At 47.1% G+C, this 16,729-nt stretch overlaps 1 protein-coding gene across 1 annotated transcript in view; it reads left to right on the top strand.

Moving 5' to 3' along the window:
• The window catches only part of LOC121933938 (dynein axonemal heavy chain 2-like), a 37,515-nt gene extending 21,018 nt beyond the window's left edge, over positions 1-16,497 (top strand). Inside the window, exons 7-19 of the mRNA XM_042473917.1 lie at positions 516-611; positions 2,301-2,418; positions 3,172-3,308; positions 3,408-3,545; positions 4,026-4,184; positions 5,105-5,257; positions 6,329-6,420; positions 9,290-9,488; positions 9,648-9,872; positions 10,730-10,834; positions 13,076-13,264; positions 15,440-15,525; positions 16,069-16,497. Of these exons, the coding sequence (XP_042329851.1) occupies positions 516-611; positions 2,301-2,418; positions 3,172-3,308; positions 3,408-3,545; positions 4,026-4,184; positions 5,105-5,257; positions 6,329-6,420; positions 9,290-9,488; positions 9,648-9,872; positions 10,730-10,834; positions 13,076-13,264; positions 15,440-15,525; positions 16,069-16,252 (1,881 nt within the window). The 3' untranslated portion in view covers positions 16,253-16,497. The remainder of the gene's footprint in view (positions 1-515; positions 612-2,300; positions 2,419-3,171; positions 3,309-3,407; positions 3,546-4,025; positions 4,185-5,104; positions 5,258-6,328; positions 6,421-9,289; positions 9,489-9,647; positions 9,873-10,729; positions 10,835-13,075; positions 13,265-15,439; positions 15,526-16,068) is intronic.
• The last annotated feature ends 232 nt before the right edge of the window (positions 16,498-16,729 follow it).

The raw sequence follows: 16,729 nt of genomic DNA, 5'->3' as shown, positions 1-16,729 counted from the left end.
GGCAACATAGTCCGGGTCAGTAGGCTGTTGTGTTGGTTTTCCAGGACCTGTTGTATTGGTGGGCAGGGCAATGCTAAGAGCTGAATGGTCCCCTGCCTCCCTCCCTTGGCTCTGCCCATCTAGCTGTTTTCTCCTCAGCATTCCAATTCACTTATTTCCTGTCTTTGCAAGCATCTTCTTGGGCTTGGTGGTGTGGTATTCTTCCTTTTTAGCTTTTTGCTTTATCAAAGAGTCTTTTCTGGTTGGCTTCTGTCCTGCATTTTTTTTCTGTGGGATGGGTGTCATGTTGAATATTGTTGCTTGCCCTTGCCAATGGAAAGAAGATACAAATTACCCATAGCCCCCCAAGGAGCTCTGGCTTTGAGCAACCATAGAGAGCTGTAGAGAAATAAAGGGCAGGTGTGTGGCTGGGTCTTAGCTAGACAGAAGGCCCCTTGCTTCCTTCTGACTGTTGCTTGTGCTCTCTCTCGCCTCCTTTCCTTCTCTCTTTCCTTGCTGGGCCTTTCTGCTTCCAGGAATTCCCCTTGAACCCGAAGGCAGTTTCTTTGGATGAGCTGAACGGAGAGTACGACCTCAACACCAACGAATGGACAGACGGCATTCTGTCCAGTGTGATGTGAACAGCGTGTGCAAGTACTCCAGACTTGAATGCCACTGTGTTGGGGCATGTGTTTATGAGGGAGGGAGGTGCCGGAGATCTGGGTAGAGGTGTGGAAAGAAAGGCGTCCATTTCTCAGTGGGTTATGTGGTGCATTGCCTAGGTAACTGCTTTGCACTGAGTCAGATGCTTGGGCCATCCAGTTCAGGCTTACCTAACCTGGACTAAATCCTATTGTTTTCCATTAGAATTATCTATGGGTTGGCTCACCATTCAAGAATGGATTGATTGGACCTATTCTAGGTGGGAATAAACAATAGGATGTCAGCCACTGTGTGGCAGCAAAGGTGACAGCAGAATCTGACAGCAGCATTGGACACAGCACAGTTTCCTTTCTAGGGTGCAATGTTGTCAGGCTGCTCTGCAGGCCAGCCTAGTTGCAAGTTATGCAAAGGCCTGGAGTTTAAATCATGGGTTGGGGGTGCTGAGGGCTAAAGGGCAGAGGAAGGAAAGGGCAGAGGGATCAACAGTTATGCCCACAGGAAAAAAGGAATAGTTGAGAGTCCAGAGCTTCAAAATGTTAAAAAAAATTTTTTTTTGGATCACAACTCCCACAGTCCTCAAGCCAGCATGATTACTGATTGGGCACTTTTAGAAGTTAGGGCCAGGGTTTGATTCTCAGCTCAGCCATTATCCCACTGGGTGCTTTGGCTGTGAAGGCACTGTGCAATATAGCAGCTAAGTAAAGGCCTCAGTCAGGTAAGCTTCAAGCATGAAGAATCTCTGGCTCAATTCTGTTGCAGCTTTTGCCTCCTTCTTTCTAATCCTCCTCCTTACTAGCACATTCCTGCCTTCCTTCTGCCTGGTTGTCTCTCAGCGACCATTTACTCACACTGAGCAAGGGAGAATGCAAAAAACATCTCTGCTGGCCATCACAGGCTGGCACCAATGATCTTGATGGTGTTGGCTGCTCTGTCGGGAGTTGCCCTCAAAGACTTGGGGTGCTGAACTGCAAGCTTCTGGGGATGCATGCCAGCCCAGCTGCCAAGTCCTGGCATTGCTGCCTGCTGCTCTTCAGGCCTGCCTCTTGCAGTTCACCTGATAGGGGGCAAAGGTGATTATCTTGGTACATTGGCAGGTGACCTCCCACAGGCCTTTGCTTTTTAAATGCCAGCAGGGTGGTGGGATGGCTGTTTCTAGGAAGGAGTGGAGGAGGAAAGGAGCAGGAGGCCCTCCACTGACTCCAATTTCTATGATAATTAAAAGCAAGAGTGTGGTGGCATGCATGTTGATTTGTGGGACAGAGGGAGCAGAAATCTACAGCTTTTCCTCTTAGAGTCTCAGATGAAGTCTAACCCTCAGCCACCCTTATCTCTGCTTGCTATCAGAAACTATACCAGTACTGGCAGAAAAGAAAACTTCCCTTGTCCTTGTGGAGGAGGATCCTGACCATCCATTTGTTTCTGGGGCAGGAGAAAGAAGCAACTGGTCATGTGCAGAGTGCTAGGAACTAGCCGCTGGAACAAATCACCCTAGGGGCTAAGGTTCTGGCCTAGTTAAGCTATATCACAGCATGGTCTGTTTTCAACCTTTGGGCTTCAGGATCTCAGGTCCCCACTTGCCCAGTCAGCCTTGCTTCCTTGATCCCCCCGCCTCACAGCCCTCTAACCTCAACTCCTATCCCACTCTGACCTCCTCACAGGCATTCCCCCTCAACCCCAAAGCTCTGAGTCTCGGGGAATTGTTTGGGAGCTATGACCTAGCCACCAATGAATGGTGCGATGGCATTCTGGCTTCCATCATGCGAGAAGTCTTCACAGGTATTTATCCTCTGCAAGGCTGATATTGGCCATGCCAGGTGCCAGCCTCAGCTGCCAATCACTCTTCCTTTTCTGAGCAAGCTGGCACCTCTGTTTGCCTGAGTCAATCAACCTCTTCAAAAACAAGCCCTTGGAAGAAATTCACTGCCTGTCTTCTGAAATTTTCTCTGTCTGTCAGAATTCAAAAGGCTTGGTGGATACATTGGAGGAGGCTGATGTGATTGCATCATTTGCTGAGCCTGTATGTGTCAATAACCAGTTGTGCATGTTCCCTTCTTCCACTGACTCCCTTTCTCTGAGGTGCTGATTGAGGCTTTCAGTGTGGCATTTTTAAAAAGTCATATTTCTAGTTCTCATTAAGGTAGGAGAATGAGGGGGGAAATATCAATGAGCCTAATAACGACTCTTCCTATAGGTATTCTCCATACAACTTAAGGTAGTTGAGTCTGTCTGCCTACTGTACATTCTGATTGGCAATGACTATCCAAAACAAACCCACACCAACACATCTGCTGGTCATGCTAGCTGAGGAGTTCTGATTATTTAGCTACAGAAGTAATATTTTCAGGTTCTGTTCCCCCCCCCCCCCCCGCCAACCCATTCAGTGACTAAATATCATTTCAAGGAGGAAAGTAGGTAATCCACAGTCCTGAGACCAATCGTGCCTCGGTGAGGAGAGCAGGATTCTACATTCTAGTTGCACTTGCTTGCCTTACGACCTGACTGGGCTTCTTCTCTGCCCTCTTTACTCAGATGAGAAACCTGACGAGAAGTGGATCCTTTTTGATGGCCCCGTTGACACATTGTGGATTGAGAGCATGAACTCAGTCATGGATGACAACAAAGTGCTGACACTGATCAATGGTGAGAGGATTGCCATGCCTGAGCAGGTGAGCCAGCAATCCATCCCCAGCTGGTCTCTGGGTTGTCATCCCCAGCTGATCTCTGCTCAGGATGGATGGCTACTTTCTCTTCCTTCCCTGCTGCAGGTGTCCTTGTTGTTTGAAGTGGAAACCCTTGCAGTAGCCTCTCCTGCCACAGTCTCCTGGTGTGAAATGGTGTACACAGATTATAGCGACTTGGGCTGGGAGCCATACGTCTTTTCCTGGATTGAGAAGCACCCAAAGGTACTTGAAGGGAGGAGTGGAAATTTGTGCAGTTTGGGGATTGTACAAAGATGCCCCTAACAGAAACAGTAGCTCCCAGCAGCTAGCCCTTACAGAGGTAAGATCAGCAAGCCTTCCCCACATTCCCTCTTGTCATGCTCATGTCATCACTCCAACCCTGGTACTGCTCTCACTGATGCAGCCATCCCAGAACACATTCATTGCTCTGTCTGCAAAGGCCCAATATACCAGGAAGAGAAGGGATCCAGACTGTGGGTGGGTGAGTGGAAACGGGGTGAGAGAGACAACAGGGGAGCTCCATAGCATGTTTAGGAGGCAAACTGTGGGTTCACTCAAAACTGGATGGAGAGGAGCTTGGCGGAGAATGACTCATGGTGAGGAGAAAGGTGGACCAAGAATTAAATTAAAGAGATGGCATTTGATTACCTGGTTCTGTTAAGAAGCTACAAGGGGGTTTAATCTTCATTTGTCTCTTCTCAGGTTGAATCAGAAACCCTGCAGCGCATGTTTGACAAATTCACCAATAAGATCCTGAACTTCAAGAAGGAGAACTGCCAGGAACTTGTCCCCATCTCTGAATATAGCGGGATTGTGGCTCTCTGCAAACTCTTCTCATCCCTGGCCTCTTCAGAGGAAGGGGTAGGTAGCAGACAAAGCTTGTTCCTCTGTCCTACATGCCCTCAGGTTCCTTAGAAACTTCTAGGGAAATAGCAACCTCTTTTTTTGTCAGGCAGCCTAGTGCTGTGGTCCTGCTAATCAAGGGTCAAAATGTGTGTGTGTGTGTGTGAGAGAGAGAGAGAGAGAACTAGAATGTTTGGGTTGCATTGCCAAGTATTTTGAAGCCTGCTGTTGTCCTGCCCATAGCTTTGAGAGGAGAAATTTCCAGCTAGGTTGCCCCATGTTTTCAAAATGCAGATCTAAATATTAACATCTGACTTTCTAACCATGTCTTTTGAGCACATCCTTTTCTTACTCTTGCTATGTCTCAAACTCTGGTGCTGCAGCAGCAGCTCTGAATTGTGCTTATGTTGACCTGTAGTCTTCCTATATATTCTAGTTTTTCAAAACTGTTAGCAACAGTGGAACACTCTCCCTTGGTGGGTGGTGGAGTCTTCCTTGGAGGTCTTTAAACAGAGGCTGGTTGGCCATCTGTTGGGGATGCTTTGATTGAGAGTTCCTGCACGGCAGAATGGGGGTTGGACTGGATCAGGGCCCTTGGGGTCTCTTCCAATTCTAGATTCTATGATTGCCCCAGAAATATCTGTCTGGAAGACGCTGGAAGACATAGATCTCCCCTGCATGCTCTGAATATATTGCCTTCTGGCTGCCTAGATACTATGTACTAAAGCTTTCACTGTCTCTTACCACTACCTATGTTGGGTGGGGCTGGTGGAAGTTGTAGGCCAAAACACCTGGAAAGTCAAAGGTTCCCTGCTGTGTGTCTGTGAACTTCTGGGCAGCCCTGTTTCTCTAGTCCCAAATATTTACTTCCCTCACTGCTCTGAGTCAATCAGCCAGCAGGTTTCCTGTGCTTATTTTCTATGTTCTTTCCTTCCAAGCTGAATCCTACAGACAGTGAGAACTACACAACGGTGGTGGAAATGTATTTCATCTTCAGCTTGATATGGTCCCTTTGTGCAGCAGTGGATGAGGAGGGTCGGAAGAAGATAGACAGTTTCCTTCGAGAGATGGCAGGCTCCTTCCCTAACAAGGTCACTTGGATTTCATTGCTACAGGGGGAAAGGGGTGACATGGCTGGGCCAGGCCTAGCAACTTTGGTCTGTTGCCCCTCACAGCCCTCATCTCTCAAGTTTCTGGTCTGTGCAGGGCTTAAAAATAGTGACACTCTCCATTCTCCATTTGGGGCCCACCTTTACCTGCAAAAAGGCTTAAGAAAAAAGCAGTGACACCCCTGTTTGAGGCAAGTAATCAGAAGGAAAGACCTTCCCAGTCCTCTCTGGAGTGGCTTCCCGAGACTGAACCTGGGACCTTCTGTTTGCAAAACATGCTGTCTGCTACAGAGTGTTTGCAGCAACCTCCAGCCCAAATTTGAAACCCTTCCACCACCTGGGAGGCAGTGATGTAGTCTCTCAGGACAAAAGCAAAACTGGAAAATGTCCCTATGCTGTAACAAAAAACTGTAGAAATTTATTGCCTTGAATATTTTTAATAATGTAAAGAGAATAACAGATAATTTCCTTGTTTTTAACAACAACAAAAAACAACCCTTGGCTAAACCTCAAAGAAAACTGTTTTCTCAAAGGTCACATATCAGAATTGTACTGATATGCCTCAAGTTTAGTTTTCTTTTGTATAGGTATAACAATAACACTTTTAGCTTCACTCACACACTTCCTACATTACTTACCAGATCACATTTTGACTTGTCTATTTGCACTTGTGACTTACTGAGAAGCAAGAGATTTTGTGAAATAGAAACAGGTTTAACGTTTTGTTCATTTGGTAGTCTATTCCTCTAAATGCTAGGGTTTGTTAATGCTTGTCTGCTTAGAATAATAGCTAGAACTTCATATTCCATATTTAATCCATCTAATATGACTGATTGCAGTGCAGCAGCCCAGACAATTAGAGAGATGGATATAGATATTAGACACAGAGAAAGTGTGGAAAATTTTCTAGAGAAAAATATCACCTCACATTTTTGTGAGGAAGATCCTGCATTCTTTGTTTAGCCTGGGGCACATTCTACTGTTGTGGTCCTTGTGCCAGAAGTAACTGCAAAAAGGCCATCCACCTGACAAGTTCACTTCCTTCCCTCCCAGGACACTGTCTACGAGTATTATGTTGACCCCAAGCGGAAGCAGTGGTCTTCTTTTGAAGATAAGCTGCCCAAGATGTGGCGATACTCACCCCAGTGAGTAAACCATCTCATATTTTTCTCCAGAGGCAGCAGCCTATGGCCCAGCACTCTGGTCTACGCCAATCCTGGCCAGTGAAGGAAGGGTTTACAGTGAGTGCAGCTGAATCCACAAGGCGATCATCTGTTTTCATGGGTCTTGTGTCCACAGCTTGAAAAAAAGTACAGTTGGTCCCCCTGATTCATGCATTTTTAATCTATGGATTCAAGCATCCACGGCTTGAAAATATTTTTTAAAATTATAAATTCCAAGTAGGAAACCTTGATTTTCCATTTTATATTAGAGGCACCATTTTCCTTTTTCCATTATATTTCATAGAATCATAGAATCATAGAGTTGGAAGAGACCACAAGGGCCATCCAGTCCAACCCCATTCTGCCATGCAAGAAATCCAAATCAAAGCATCCCTGACAGATGGCCATCCAGCCTCTGTTTAAAGACCTCCAAGGAAGGAGACTCTATCACCCTCCGAGGGAGTGCATTCCACTGTCGAACAGCCCTTACTGTCAGGAAGTTCCTCCTAATGTTGAGGTGGAATCTCTTTTCCTGGAGCTTGCATCCATTGTTCCGGGTCCTGTTCTCTGGAGCAGAAGAAAACAAGTTTGTTCCCTCCTCAATATGACATCCCTTCAAATATTTAAACAGGGCTATCATATCACCTCTTAACCTTCTTTTCTCCAGGCTAAACATCCCCCGCTCCCTAAGTCGTTCCTCATAGGATATGGTTTCCAGACCCTTCACCATTTTTGTCGCCCTCCTTTGGACACATGGCTCCAGTTTCTCAATGTCCTTTCTGAATTGTGGTGCCCAGAACTGGACACAATATTCCAGGTGGGGCCTGACCAGAGCAGAATACAGTGGCACTATTACTTCTCTTGATCTAGACACTATACTTTTATTGATGCAGCCTAAAATTGCATTGGCCTTTTTAGCTGCCGCATCACACTGTTCACTCATGTTCAACTTGTGGTCTACTTGGACTCCTAGATCCCTTTCACACGTAGTTTCATTCAGCCAGGTGTTCCCCATCCTATATCTGGGCATTTTATTTTTCCGCCCTAAGTGCAATACCTTACATTTCTCCGTGTTGAATTTCATTTTGTTAGCTTTGGCCCAGCTTTCTAGTCTATTCAGGTCATTTTGAATCTTGGTCCTGTCCTCTGGAGTATTAGCTATTCCTCCTAATTTGGTGTCATCTGCAAATTTGATAAGTATGCTCCCAATTCTGTCATCCAGGTTATTGATAAAGATGTTGAATAGCACTGGGCCCAGGACAAAGCCCTGTGGGACCCCACTGGTCACTTCTCTCCAGGATGAAGAGGAGCCATTGTTGAGCACCCTTTGGGTTCAGCCGGTCAACCAATTACAAATCCACGTAACAGTTACCTTGTCTAGTCCACATTTTACAAGCTTGTATGCAAGAATGTCATGGGAAACCTTGTCAAAGGCCTTACTGAAATCAAGATATACTATATCCACAGCATTCCCTTCATCTACCAAGCTGGTAATTTTATCAAAGAAAGAGATTAGATTTGTCTGGCATGACCTGTTTCTCTGAAACCCATGTTGAGTTTTTGTGATGATGGAATTGCCATCTAGATGTTCACAGACTCTTTGTTTAATTATTTGCTCTAGAATCTTTCCTGGGATTGATGTCAGACTAACTGGACGATAATTGTTGGGATCGTCTTTTTTCCCTTTTTGAAGATGGGGACATTTCATGGGACTTGAGCATCCATGGATTTTGCTATGGGGGGGGCGGGGGCTGGAACCAAACCCCAGTGGATAACAAGAACCCACTGTAACTATTTTGGATATGATTCTCAAAATCCCCTGGCCAGCACAGACACAGGCAAAAAAACCCCAAACACACCATTATTCCAAGATCTGGTTCTCTCCAGTAGATGCAAGACAGAAAACAGAGGGCCATTAGTGTGTAATTCGCTTAGAGTATTTGCTGCCGTAAGATGTGGCAATAGGTTTGGGTGGCTTGAAAAGGAGGGGGTGGTAAGGGATGGTGGATTGATGGGCTATTCATGGCTGGAAGGCAGCCATAGAAGGATGGTCAATTTCCAGGGGGGGCATCTCATTGGCTCCTTTGGGATGCAGTGGCTATTGGACTAGTTGGATGCTTGACTTGAATCAGGAAGGCTTTGCTTATGTTCACGTGTTAAAGAAAGTGAGCTAGAGAAGGAGGATTTCTTCTCTGTATGTGTACATTTGTTTGTGGGGATGGAGGATTCACTCCCCTGGCTGATCTTTATCTCCTTTGTCTTTGTTTCTCACAGCCATGACAGTAAGCTAGCAAAAGGAAGAGGATCTCTCTGATCATCTCCTTCCTGTAGTTGCACCCCTCCCTGCCCCCAGCTTGGCTCATCTGTTGCCCATATCCAATTCCTTCCTGGCACCCAGCAGCCTGACTTTGCAGTGCCACTGAGTCGTACGGCTGGTTTTGTTGCTTGAGCCAGTGGCTCGGATCCATTTCCCACCTCTCCCTCCCTAATCCTATCAGTGGCCTGAAATTACCGGAACGTGGTCCCAGGGCTGCCACAAGCGGCTGGCCACCCGCATCAAAAGCCAGGCGGAGGGACAAGCCTTCATTAACGGTGGCTTCCTTCCAAACTGTCAGGCTCCAGCGGGGGTGACAGCTGCACGAATTGTGTCTCGTGTTGGATGTCTTCATGCATTTAGACCAATGTCATTTGCAAAACTGTGACAGCCACATCCAAAAGCACCGTAGTGGCACTTGGGGCTAACACCATGTATTCTCCCTGCAGGAGGGAAGGAAGGCTCTGGAGCTTGGAGAGTCTGGAGCTGTCCTCTTCCCTTCCATGCTGAGCAGGGGTCTCCCGATTTTCTTCCCAGTTCTCCCTTCTATAAGATCATTGTCCCAACTGTGGATACCATGCGATACAACTACCTTGTCAATGCCCTCATATCCAACCAGAACCCAGCGTTGCTCATTGGCCTGGTGGGCACAGGGAAGACCTCTATTGCACAAGGTGTTCTTCAGTCCCTTGACAGCACCAAGTGGGCCGTACTGGTCATCAACATGTCCGCACAGGTAATTGGGGAAAGAAGGAGTTGATGTATCACATCTTGGGATGTTGTGAAGTTTTCTGGGAGAGGGTGGCTTCTCAGCCACATCATACTTGCAGCGAGCCAGACCCAGGTCTACAGAAGGGAAGCCTGACCCTTAACATGTCTTCTTTCACTCCTGCAGACAACCTCAAACAATGTCCAGAGCATTATTGAGAGCCATGTAGAGAAGCGCACCAAAGGTGTCTATGTGCCCTTGGGTGGGAAGAGCATGATAACCTTCATGGATGACCTTAATATGCCTGCCAAGGATCAGTTTGGCTCCCAACTCCCACTGGAGCGGCTCCATCTTTGGCTGGACTATGGCTTCTGGTATGACCGGTCTAAGCAGACCATCAAGTATGTCAAGGTGAGGCATGTTGGCAGGCAAGGATCTGGTTTCAGCAGAGGCCACCAGACCTTCCTCCTGTGGGGTTCCAGTCATTGGGCTACAGCTCCATCCTCAGGGCCTGGTCAGTCTTGCTTTCTGCCACACACTAAAGAGACTGCTCTCTTGCTTATCATTTCTCAGGGCCAAGTGAGGTGGCATGTTAGGTGTTTCAGTGCAGGAAACAACTTTTCTCCCTTGAAATAGCAAATGTGTAAGGAGAAGTAGGTTCAGGATTAGGACCCTGATGTGTGACGGATAGGGGTTGAAACCTTTGTCCTGTAGGGCTGTTAGCAGCTTTGGCAATAAGGTCTTTGGTCTGGAATTCTGTGCCACTACTCCCGCTCCTGTGGCTTTTACTGAAAAGAAAATGTCTAGACACACATTAAATACAATCACGCTGTTAACGTATCGTCTAGTTAGCCTCCCCCCCTCTCCACTTGTTTGAAAACTCAGCAACCTGTGAGAAGAGACCATTTGTGCCTGGAATAATTGTCCTCAATGTTTTCTGAGAAGCTGTGCATCTGAATTTCAAGAGCGGTTGGGTAGCAGAGGGAGCGGGGTGTCTGAGAAGCATCTTCCTGCCTCCCGGCTGGAGCACTGGCACGTGCCGCCGCAGCTATTACAGCCTCCACTTCCATGCAGGGCCCCAATTTGTATGCTGCCTGCCTCCCCTCCATCCCCTCCATGGGTCCCTCTGGACCGTTTAGTGTGGCACTACTAAAACACTTTTATGGAAAGGGAGAAAGGCGGTATGGTAGGGGGACTGTGAGTTGGCGGGGGAGAAATTACTTTATTTTCTTTCAGTTTTGATCTATGCCTGTTTGTCTTCCCCTCAGGACATGTTCCTGATGGCAGCCATGGGACCCCCTGGAGGAGGGCGCACAGTGATATCCAGCCGACTTCAGAGCCGCTTCAACCTCATCAACATGACCTTCCCCACAGTAAGGGCTGCTTAGGCATTCAAAAGGTGGGCCTGCCGGAAGGGCTCCGGGGCCAGGGGTTAATCAGGCAATCATAGCCAGAGGCACCACCGGCCCTCCCTTCCCATCTCTTGGGGTGAGGGATGGATGGGGGAGCCAAAGGCTGCCACACAAGTGGCCCAAAGGGCTTGTCCAGATGGCCTTTTGGTTGCCAGAGCCTCTCTGTGATCAAGGGGGAACATGGTGGCTGCAGCGTTCACCTCTGTAGGCCTGCGTTCTGAGCAGCCTTTGCTGTTCTGCATAATGCTGAGTGACAACAAGGCCTGGTATCCAAAATCAAAGCTGTGAGGCTGGGAGGCATGGTGGGGGGGGGGGGGCAGGGGGGGGGGGGGGGGGGGGGGGGAGCAGGGGGGTGCTGTTGGCAAGGTAGCACTGGCCAGGACATTGCGGTGCCTTAGGCATGGATTCCAGATTGGTGCCGCCTCCTGCTCAGTCCTGGGAGGGCACTATCCAGCAAGACGTTCTCCCCTGTGCAAAGTCTTTTGAAGTAAGCAGATCTCCCTGCTGTCTCATGCCTGTGATGAGTCAGATTGGCCCAACAATCCCTCCACAAAATCCATGGCTTGTGGCATCTGCCTCATTGTACATCAGATATCAGATGTTTGATAGCAGGCTTGACTGACAACTGTAAATACCACATTTAGAGCATCCTTATAACAACACTCATCAGGTGTGTCCCAGCAATACTGATGGAGGCTGCCTATTTAATAAATATGCTGCCTTTTTCTTACATGGGATCAAAGGTGGCACACAGCATGACTGAAAACAAGATACATCAAAAAAGCATTGTGTAGTGGCTTGTGCATTGGACTATGACTCTGGAGACCAGGGTTCGAATCCCCACACGGCCATGGAAACCCACTCGCTGACCTTGGGCAAGTCACACTCTCTCAGTCTCAGAGGAAAGCAAAGGAAAACCCCCTCTGAACAGATCTTGCCAAGAAAAACCTACGATAGGGTCATCATAAGTCAGAAATGATACAACAGCAACAACATCTTTAAAAAGCTCCTAATGATAATTAACTTGAAAAATTAAAGAAACTACAAGTGAGCCATTTGTGTTGGCCTATGACTTTGGAGATGAGGATTCGATTCCCAGTTGGCAATGAAAACAACTGGTTGACCTTGGACAAATCACATGCTGTCAGCCTTAGGGAAAAGCAGTGACAAAACTCTTCTGAACAAATCTTGCAAAAAGAAAAAACCCCACACCTCATGATAACCTTAGGGGAAGACTTAGGGCTGCCGTAAGTTGGAAAGACACACAACAACAACAAACCACAGTAAAACATCAGGCCTATAAAGCAATGTTGCCTCATTTTAAAACATGACAATAACAATAAAAATGCAACACACACCTCCCATTAGTAGACCTTTCTGTGTGCCTATTCAGTTCTGAGGCAGAAGAGTGACTTCAGCCCCAAAATCAGATCAACATCAGCAAGATAAGAGTGGTAACCCTGGACAAGTATTTTTGCTCCTGGAAGACTCCAACAGTGGTATTATTGCTCAGTTTCCCCAAGTCGTCTCTTGAAACTGGAAGTGGGCTTCCTGTTACTTGGAATTTTCCCTTTTTTTGGTCTACTTTCCCACATTTTGTGGAATGGTACAGCCTGTGGTGGCTTATGGAGATGGAAAATGGGCCCATGGACTGCTAGGTTTGCCTAGCCTTGCCAATAAGGCAAGGGCTTTTCAATGATGGGATACACTTCTAGCTGGGCTCCAGCATTTTTTATTTTTGTTTTGGGTAAGAGAGTTTTTAGATTTAATTTAAAAATTACCCAAATGTCTTAATGAATAATATCAAGGTATCCTCTTCTGGGCCCCAGCTGTTTCACTACTTACAGCAGAGCATATGGGCTCTTGTGTCTCCCAGCATGACTGTGGGGCACCTAGCCAGCCTGTGGCCCACTATTATGGATAGCAGTCCATAATATGGAAGTCACTAACTTCTGTGGCAGGGATCCTAACTTCCTGTTGAGGTTGACACTTTCCACAGGCACCAGTTCTATAGCACAGCTTTCCCTCAGCTGGGAAAGGCCAGAAGGGTCCCAATGACAAGTCACATCCAGAAGGGGATCAGTGACCACCATTTCTTCACTTCCATCCCTGGGCTTGTGTGTGTATGGGCGAGTTGGTCCCTCTTGCATGCCTTTGCCACCACCATCACCTCCACACTATAATTTCCCCCTCCCTGAATAGGATTCCCAAATCCGGCGCATCTTTGGCACCGTGATAAACCAGAAGTTGCAGAATTTTGATGAGGCGGTGAAGCCCATTGGAAACGTCATCACCGAGGCCACGATGGAGCTCTACAACAGTGTTGTCCAGAAGTTCCTGCCTACCCCGGCCAAGATCCACTACCTCTTCAACCTGCGCGACATTTCCAAGGTAGAAGGCCTGTTCTGTGGCCAGAGGGTTTGCCTCTGGAGAGGACTCTGCCCTCCAAGTCAGGGAGAGCATGTGGGTGGGTGCAGGGCAGGGGCAGAGGGCCGCAGCAGAGGGTTCCCTTCTCAGGGATTGCACACCCACAGGGCTCTGCCCTCCTTTCTGCTTGGGCCAAGGGGACGGGAGGCAGCAGGTGTGCTTTGCTTGATGTAGCTCAGTACACATGGAAGGGGGCAGCTCACCCACACGTTCCAGACTCATTCTGCCTCAGGCAAGGAAGCAAGTCCTTGTTAGCTCTTCGCAGCCGAGGGTTAGGGAAGCTTTCCGCTTTCCCCTCCGCATCTCCCTGACATCTTCATTCTTTATGCATATATGTGTGTGTATATGGTTTTTTTGCCTGAATGCTGTGGCTTTCTGAGAATGAAAAACTGCTTTTCTTTCTTCTTCCATTTTCATGCCTTCTGGAACTGTGGTGAGATTGTTCTTGCTGATGCCTCAGAAACCCAGGAAAGCTTTTTAAGGGGTGGGTGGGTGGAGAGAGCGTGTGTCTCTTTCAGCACTTGATGGATTCTGTGATTCAAATTTAGTCATTGGGCCAAGGTGGCTGTGGCTGATGGGAGTTGTAGTTTAACACATATAGAAGACATGAGGAGGAAATGCTAACGCATATTTCTGTCATGTTCATTGTATGTAGAAAAACAACAAGTGGCACTTTTATGGCTAACAGATTTATTACAGCATAATTTTTTTGTTTTGTTTTTCGTGGGGAGCACTCCACTTTGTTGGGTGGATGGGTTATAATCTTAGAGATTCAGGTATGCACTGTGTACATGTAAACATTCAATTGTTTCATACTCACATGTGATAATTAATCGTTCTCACAGTTTTCTCCCTGGTATGAAGGGAAAGGAATATTTCTGTGAAGTTCTCATCTGATACTTCCACATCCTTAAGTGTTTCAAGAAATTATTCTATACATATTTTTTGTGCAAAAATTGTGTATTTTAATGCAAAGCGTTTTTGTGTGTGCAGAAAACAGCTTTTAACCTTTCACATTTTCTGTGTGCAAAACTGCTACATTCTGTGGAAAGAATGTTTTCCCACAAAACCACCATGGTTTTCATGCAAACCCCCATGTGAAACAAGGATCTACAAATACCAGGTGAAGACTACACAAAATTCTCCTTTCAGAGTTATTCTTGCAAATGGGTTTCTTGTTTGTTGGGAGTCCCATTTTTCAGGCAATGAATGAATAACAGCATGTTTTCTTTCCACTTTCTACATGAATGGGCATGGGATCAGAGCAAGATGGGGTGCACAAAGTAATGACATTGGCAGTTATATTATTAACTTTGGCCATCAACAAAATCATTGGTGATCATGCAAACATTCCCAGTCGGACAACTCTGACATCTGGGTTGCTGAGCAGCCATGAGACAAGGGTTAATGTTACATTTTTTGTGTTGTGGTTTAAATAATGCTCCTTTATGCAAGCCTAAAGGCTGGGAGCATTAGGATTCCAGGCGAGCACATTTCCTTCCCACCAGTGCTGCAGAGCTCACATCAAATGGGTTCAGCAAGTTAGGAGAGAGTTTGAAGATATCAAACACCACTGAACGTTTGTCCCGACCCAAGCCCTGGAGCTGTGCTCAAACACATCAAGTGCCAGCAGGTTGCATGTGAACTAGGCAAGTTGTGCTGCCAGCCCCAGAGTTCCCACACAGTTGAAAGAGCAGCCAACTAGAAGGCGGAGGAAATGGTGAAGGCAGACTGTCAGAGCTTCTTATTCTTGGGCCACCAGCCATGATGGCTGAGACTTTTTGGAAGCTATAGTCCAAAAGAGTCCTGCTCCCAAACTCTGGTTTTGACAAACAGCCCAGGGCTGCTTCAGAATAGCCTTTCTAGCATAGATGTTGCCTGACTCCTGTGGTAGCAAAGAAATTCTAAATTGGGATGTAAGCTCTAGGTCCAGCCTCCTTTAAGAGTCCCCAACCTCCCTCCAGCTCCAGGCAGTGGTCAAAAATATGAGTGACAATGGCCTTCCTTGTGATGAAAGGGTGGATAGGTACAGGAACCAGCACCACCTGTCTCTAATGTTCGTGTCACGGGAGTCATGGGTGTGATAGGCCTTGATGGCAATCTGTTGACTTGTCTGGTTCTGTTTCTCCCCTTGCTCAGGTGTTTCAAGGCATGCTGCGGGCCCACAAGGACTTCCACGATACCAAAGCCAGCCTCACACATCTCTGGCTTCATGAGTGCTTCAGGTAGAGATGTCCTGAAGGCTTCTTCCTGCTGTTTCTGGTAGATGGGCCTTGGAGAAGCATTGGGGTAGTGGAGCAAGGGGTGGGTGCCTTCTGAAACATTTGGGTCGAGAAATAATATAACATAGGAGCCCCCTCTGAATGCTGTTCCTTGCAGTAGTTGTGTAGCCCTGGGCACCATGATTCCTTGGGAGCCTCCTTTTGTACAGTGTCATTGTTCTTGGAAAGGGGGCTCTCAAAAGCCAGTAGAAACCACAAAGAAGAGTCCCAGGGTATTTCTGCGGTAGGAGAAGAGGCCAAAATTGATGCTCAGCTAGAGCAGTTTATCTGTAGGTGGACGTGGTCATGGTTCTGGATTACCTATAGGGAGAAAGAAGGGCTGTGGATGAATGGCTCCTGCTTTTCCTAGGAGCCTCTTCTCTGTCTTTGAGGCTATTGGCTTGCTTTCCATGGGACCAGGTGCACACAGAGGCCTCTGGTAATGTATGTATTGAAATGGGTACCTGCAAGCCCCAGAACACATGGATTCTTTCTCCTCTGCTCCAGCGTTTTCTCTGACCGTCTGGTGGATGCTGCAGACATGGAGGCCTTTGTGATCCTCTTGAGTGAGAAGCTGGGCTCATTCTTTGACCTGACCTTTCACAACCTCTGTCCCAACAAGCACTCCCCCATCTTTGGTTTCTACCTGCTGCTGTTTGTAGAATTTGTATCCTTTTTTTTCTACACATGACATTCAAGACCAAATCTTAACCCTTCTCTCACACATAGGAAGGAATGCCTGTTTCACACACAGTTTTTATGCCTAACTAAGAAATATGCCCACTGTTTATCCAGGCTGATGTGGATAATTGGGATTATGATTTCAAGGAAACCAAAGTTTGGGAGCCGCAGCACCTACAGTGGGAGAAAGCCGGGTGTAGTGGTTTGAGTGCTGGATTAGGACTCCTGGAGACCAATGTTCAAATCCCTGCTCAAGCATGGAAACCATTTGGGGGAAGGCAATGACAACCCTCCTCTGAATAAATGGCCAAGAAAAACCTAGGATGGGGTTGCCATATGTTCAACTTTAAGGCACATAACAATAACAGCACTGACAGTCCTTCATGTTTATTTCCTGCCAGGCTCTATGCAAAATTGTCCCAAACCATCTATAACCCCCCCCGCCCCCCAAAAAACCCCCCAAAGTTTGCTGATCTATTCTGAACTT

Source organism: Sceloporus undulatus, chromosome 6, assembly GCF_019175285.1.
Source record: "Sceloporus undulatus isolate JIND9_A2432 ecotype Alabama chromosome 6, SceUnd_v1.1, whole genome shotgun sequence".
Taxonomy (NCBI): domain Eukaryota; kingdom Metazoa; phylum Chordata; class Lepidosauria; order Squamata; family Phrynosomatidae; genus Sceloporus; species Sceloporus undulatus.
This window is presented reverse-complemented; position numbering and strand designations above follow the sequence as displayed.